The 6,291-nt window shown below is 48.7% G+C and overlaps 1 protein-coding gene across 1 annotated transcript; it reads right to left on the bottom strand.

Annotated features, from left to right (window-relative positions):
• Nucleotides 1-360: 360 nt before the first annotated feature.
• On the bottom strand, nucleotides 361-3,711 carry FERD3L (Fer3 like bHLH transcription factor). The gene has a single exon (XM_075919813.2). It carries the CDS (start codon nucleotides 3,262-3,264, stop codon nucleotides 2,791-2,793), a length of 474 nt encoding a protein of 157 aa, XP_075775928.1. The 5' UTR covers nucleotides 3,265-3,711; the 3' UTR covers nucleotides 361-2,790.
• Nucleotides 3,712-6,291: the final 2,580 nt, after the last annotated feature.

Here is a 6,291-nt window from a genome sequence, read left to right as displayed (position 1 = left end):
AGTGAATTCTTTAATAATAATTAATTATATAGGATCAGGATTTTGGTTCGTACATAAATAATAAAACACAAACATTGCTTTCTGTCTTTTCCTAACTGTTAACACAAGTATGAAAACAATTTTGATCTTGAATATGTTCCAATGTTTAGTTATTAAGCCAAAAAAAGAAAACCAATAATTTTTTGAATTATCTCACACAGACATGTTTACATTTTGAAGCTCTTAAAATAAATTGGGTTATAGAAACCTAATTTCATCCAGTGACATAAAAATGAACACTTGTGATACAGTCTTTCTCCAGAAAGCACAGTTATATAAAGATTATAAAGTAGTTTTAAAAAGAAAAATCTAATTGCACACTCCATTGTCCTTAAAGAATCTGTCTTCATCTTGCTGTTTTATACAACAGTAACAACAATACACATCTGGACCATTTATTGATCGAGGGGTTTAATTTTAGCAGAAATTATGTTAATAGGGAATACCGCAGTTTTACAATGAGTATTGGGCTGCATTAGCCAGCCTGCTCTCTCTTAAAAAAGATATTTCAATAACCTAAAAAGGAGATATAATGCAAAACAACTGATATCTGAATCAGGAAGGTCAGCACAAATAGGTAATAAGCATCCAGCAATGCAAATGTTAATCGCAATATTAATAGGAAATAATAAACACAAAGAAATATAACTCTTTATGAGAGTTAACAAAATGGTGGTCTATAAATCAGAGACACTTGGCCCAGAGTCCGATCTCGTTATGCTGGCACAAATCCAAAAATACTCTTTTGACTTCATTGGCACTGCTGCAAATTTATGCCACTTAATTCAAAGGGAGTTCTTTCTCTGACTTCAGTGAGGGCACATTCCACCCCTAAACTGTTTATTAAGATGCTTTTGATGTAAGGTGGGGGTAAATAAACCTGTGTTTTATTGATCTCACTGGAGATGAAGTGACAACACATCAGCTGAAGGAAAACCAGGAGAAAGGAAAGTGAGAGGGAGCAGGGACACTAGAATGCATGTAGAGATAGATACACAGATAAATATTTGTCTGCAACGTAGACATAGCTGCTCTAGTTTTAGATTACCTATGGTTGGAGTTTTTTTAATGGAAACATTTTGAAATTTAAAAAAGCGGGGAGGGGAAATGGAATGGAAAATGTCTGTGCTTTCTGTGCTCAAATCCCAAGTAGGGTTAGCTGAGGTTTTTGAATTTTCAAAATATCAAACATTTTTTAGACAGTTCAAATCTTCATTCCCCCCCCCCCCCCATAATCCCTGGCCCCCAAACTACTGATTCCAATGCCATGGGGGCTCTGGTGATCTTCTGCTTTGACCGTCTGTATGACCCAGGCCACAGACTTTCCCCTCAGTAATTCCTATGGCAGATCTTTTAGCAATACAGCCAAGCTGGATGCAGCAACAGCCGGGGTGACTCACCCGGCTCTGGGCCGGGCCCCACCGCTATCCCTGCCCCGGCTGCGAAGGCGGCAGGCGCAGGCCAGACCTGCGCTCCGAGGGCGCCCAGGAGCAGGTTGCGGGCCAAAGGCCAGAGCTGTCGCCGGGGGAAGCAGCCCCTAGCGGAGCGGAGGCAGCTGGGACTCAGAAGGGACTTTCCCCCTTCACTGCTCAGCTCCTCGTTCGCGGCTGGTTCTCGCCGCCAGCCCCGGGCCGGGTGACCTCGGCGGCACTCTCGATAATGCCAAAATAATTAAACCCGCCCCTCGCCGGGCCTGTGGGAAGCGTCCACCCGCCGGCAGCGAGACAGGCTGGCAAAGCCAATTAGCCCGTGCGGGCCGCGGGGACACACTAGAGGTGGCGCTGGGGTTTCTAGCGGCGCCAGCTGCGTGCCGGGGGCGGCGGGGAGCCCGGCGGACCCGCCGAGGCAGAGAGAGAGGGAGCAGCAGGCCTGGCCCGGGGGTAGCCGCTGGGCAGCCGGGGTCTGGCCCAGCAGGGGGGGGGGTGTTCGCCACCGGGCGCTCCTTGCTGCCACGACACATTCAGCGTTTAACCCAATCACCCAGCAGAGACACGCGCTTCTGTGTCCCGCCCTGCAGCCAGCTGCTGTGTTCGCCGGCTCCCCGGAGCTCTGCTCTCAGGCCGCAAGTTCTTCCCTCCTCTCACCCAGGCTCATCATGGTCGCGGCCCCCTTTCTCTTGCATTTATTATGGGCCTTGCCAACATGATCGGGCGCCGCTGGACTCGCCCAGCCCCTGCCTTTCCCAGCCCTCCTGGGTGCCAACTCGCAGCTCCGCGCCCGGGGCACATTGTGCTGTTCCGCTGGCATGCGAGGCGTTCGGTTGACTTGCCAGGCTAGGGACAGACTAGGGACTTGGACGCCGGCCCCGCTAACGTTGCATCGGCGGCCTGTGGAAAGCACGTAGTCCTCATCTCTGAGAGGCACGGACGCCTTCAGGGAAACCCCCTTGAAAGCCACCAGGTCCCTTTCAGCGCGGGGAGGCTCCAGACCTTTTCCACGGGCAGCAGGTTGCAGCGTTTGAAGCAAAAAGAGACAAACAAAAAAAACCCATCGCGCGTTTCTTTTCCAAAGTCCCACTCAATAAATGGGCAGAGCGTGGTGCTCTCCTCCCTGCTCGCCCTCCCCGGGTGCCCCTTGGTTTGGTCTTATCCCATCATCCCGAGGATCCGCTGGGTGACCCAACACACTAACCAGCCAGCCAAGAGCAGTGCCTGTGATAAATTGCCACACCCCGTCCTTTCTCTTGCCTGCCTGGGCTATGGTGCTGTCCGCCTCCCTCCCTGGATGGAGAACCACTGCGTCCTCGGCTCCCTAGCTCGCCTCCTTCTTGTTGCAGCTGTCCAACAGCTCAGTCATGAAGGAGATGTAGACTATGGCCAGGCGTAAGGTCTCTATTCTGGAGAGGCGCTTCTCGTAGGCGAAGGTGGGCACCTTCTTCCTCAGTTGATCGAAGGCTTCGTTGAGGTTGAACATCCTCTTCCGCTCCCTGATGTTGGCCGCCTGGCGCTGGGCATAGGTGATGACTCGCTTTCTCTTGGGTCTGTCCAGCAGAGACGTGCCCCCCATCCTCTCCTCCTCCTCCTCTTCCTCCTCTTCCTCGGGCTCGCCATCCTCAAGCGGGACCAGGGGCAGCCCCTGCCGGAGAGCCAGGGCTCGCTCCCCAAACGGAGGTCCTGAGGGGAAGCCGTACAGGTCCAGGCTGGGCACCCCTCGGGGGTGGCACTCCGCAGCCCCCAGGGAGAGATCGGCCACGAAGTCCAGCACCAGCCCGTCCTGATACGCCATTGACTGGGCTCGGCGGGGTCTTTCATCGGTGCTCCCGGGGCCGGTGGTTGATGTCTCACTTCCCCGAGGGCTTGTCTGGTCCCATCCCAGCCGCACGGCGCCGGGGCGTGAATATTTATAACCCTGGAGATCAGGGGATTAGCGGGCCCCCAAAGGAAGCCTCTGGCACGTCTCCCCTCGCGGCTGATGAGATGAGACAGGCAGCCCGCGGGGGACGCGTGGACATGCCAAAGCGAGCGGTCCCCGCGGCTGCCAGCCTGTCACCGCCATCAGGGACAGGTCCTGCTTGGCAGCCCTCCCTCGCGCTTACCTGCTGAGCGCTTTTGTCTCCTCTTTACGCGCCCGCCACCAAGCGCTCCCCAGCCGCTTTCAAGTCCGAGCGGCCAAGTCTGCTCGCCACGGGGCTCCTTTCCCGGCTAGCTGCAGCGAGCTCTCGCTCTGCACCTTGCGAGCCCCCGCGCCGGGCAATTGATGGCCGACAAGTGCACTGAGGCTTTTAATGAGCTTTTGGAGAGGGGACCTGCACGCAGAGGGTCACCGGGGAATGTTTACCCTGTATCCCGGTGCCAGGAGAGCTGAATGCCAGGACCTCCATTAGCCTAAGCAAGCATTGTAGGGGACCCCGGATTGCATTCCCAACAGTAACTGTTGGAATCGGCTCTCCCCCCCCCCCCCTTCAGCTAGAGCTCAAACGTCTACCCAGCGGGGCAGGAAAACACCGCCTTGGAAAGCCCGTTTTGTTCCAGCTGATCTCAAAGCACTGGGTGGAAAACTCTGTCTTCCGTAGGCGTTTAGCATCGTCCCATTCAAGGGATCCAGCTGAATGAGATAATAGGAGTTTATTGTAGCCGAGGCCTGCGGATTGCCTTTGCTTTTATCGAGTTAGAATTTTAGGCGGTTGTGGGGGTAGGAGGGTTGCATTTTCCAGTTCACACACACCTGCTATATGGAGATATGCACACTCCATTGGAATTACATTTCTTTATCTATGTCCTACTATATAGCTTTTGTATATGAGGAACCCTTTGGGCCTTAGCCGGCAATTATTTTGGAAAAGCATCTCCAAATGCTTATCAACAGCACACCACGGCCGCCTTTGGGCTACTTAGCCTTTAATGTATGGGGGAAACTCAAACCCCATCACTTCAAAAAATCCCCAGAAACTAACAAAAGAAAACCAGCCAACCAACCAAACGGGGACCATCCTTCCTGTTTGGCTACAGGACTGCAAACATTTCCGATCGATAACAAAGCTCTCCTCCCCTTGCCAACACACTGCACAGCTGTGGCAAACCAAGTATCTTTTTCGGCGAAGGATGAGTTCCTCCCCACCCCCCCCTCCAATACACACACTCCTCCTTACGGGTTTTGTATGTGAAGCAAGCCCGGAATTTCAAAGCAAATCAGAAAAGCGCTAAGCCAGCACAGTTAGGTGTGAGCAGGAGAGAATAGAAGAGGCTGGTTCACCACCTGCTTTGGGACACCGTCTTGAAGGTATACCGACTAGAAACTCGGTACATTGGACAGCTCCCGGAACTCAGGAGCATTAGCGACGCAACAGGTAAGCGACATTCTGCAACTACTCACTGTCCGACAGCCCACCAGTATGCAATAAGAGGCGAAATATGGTGCTTTCAAATAAATGAGTGTCCTGGCTTTATCCTGCCCCTTTCCTCACAAATTAAAGCGAACCCTCTTCATCATCTTATTTTACTCGCATGGTTAGTTCTTCCAATGTTATGTCAAAGGTTTGGTGGCGTTTTGTGCCTTTACCTTACTGAATTAAATATCTAATAATAAAGACACAGCAATAGCAGGGAGATTCAGGTCACTCTTGCTAGAGTGAAAAAAAGTAGAGAGAGTAGCCCAACGGTGTGGTGATTTATTGTGCATATGTTGAAGTAAACATTTGCTATAAAACAAGACCATCAGCGAGCACTATGGAAATTGACAAGTATGTAACACAAGAAGCTGAAGAGTTCAAATTCAGAACTGTCCAAACAGCAGAAGATGAATAATTAAAATCAATGGGTGATTTATCTGCAAAGGAACTAAACATACTCACTTTCATTTTGTACAGTTGAAGGTTTGTTTTGTTTAAAGATACAGAGGTAAAATTAGTTTAAGGTTGTTGATGGGGGAGGGGGGCAACAAATTGTTTCTATTGCAAAGAACCTTACCAGTAATATATTTACCTTAGAAAATGAAGCAACCTGAGTTGAGGACTGGAAATCTTCAGCTCTGTAAATCTCCCTCAACATTTCCACTGATGTATGAAGCTAAAATAGATGGAAGACATGTCAGTTAGTTAGCCTAGGCTCCTCAAACTCAGATTGATGTTCTTGGAGGTTTTTGTTTGTTTGGTGCAAATTTTAAATTAAAGATTTTAGGAGACAAAACACAAAGAGCCAAACAAGCAAGCAACTAATCCTTGATTGCATCACAATGAGTACAGAATACACTAACATATTAAGGAAAGATTATTACAGAGTCATCTATTAAGGTTTGAATGAAATATAATTGGACAAATGAGATGTTCTAATGGGAAAAGTACATGGTTATAATCTAAGGAGGCCATGCTAGTTCTGTTCAGCTGTAAAATTGTTTTTAGCTCTTTCCAAGGAATATAAGCTAAAATATTAATGTTCTTTTTATTTTAAAGCTGTATAAAGTAAATTCATTGATCTATTATTTCAGACATATTTTAGAAGGAGAAAGAAACTTCTTTGTAAGAAGTTGCTTTGCAACCTTTCCAGAAGAGCTCTGTGGTTGATTTAGATGATCATGCTCTGTGTTTGTGTTAACCAGACATAAAGTAATTGCACAGTGATCATTTGAATTATTATTCTTATCCTTAAATTTTGCCAGCGCTTCACATTAATTTTTGAACCTCAATTTGTGTGTCCAAGGTTTTTTTTCCCGTCACAGATTCTACATAGTTTAAAAACAACATCTAGCACTTGTATAGGGACTACATCTTCAAAGAGCCTAGTAAATATTTAGTTTTCACGTTTCTTTAAAAGCATT

Source organism: Pelodiscus sinensis, chromosome 2 (genome assembly GCF_052426305.1).
Source record: "Pelodiscus sinensis isolate ZL-2025 chromosome 2, ASM5242630v1, whole genome shotgun sequence".
NCBI lineage: Eukaryota > Metazoa > Chordata > Testudines > Trionychidae > Pelodiscus > Pelodiscus sinensis.
This window is presented reverse-complemented; position numbering and strand designations above follow the sequence as displayed.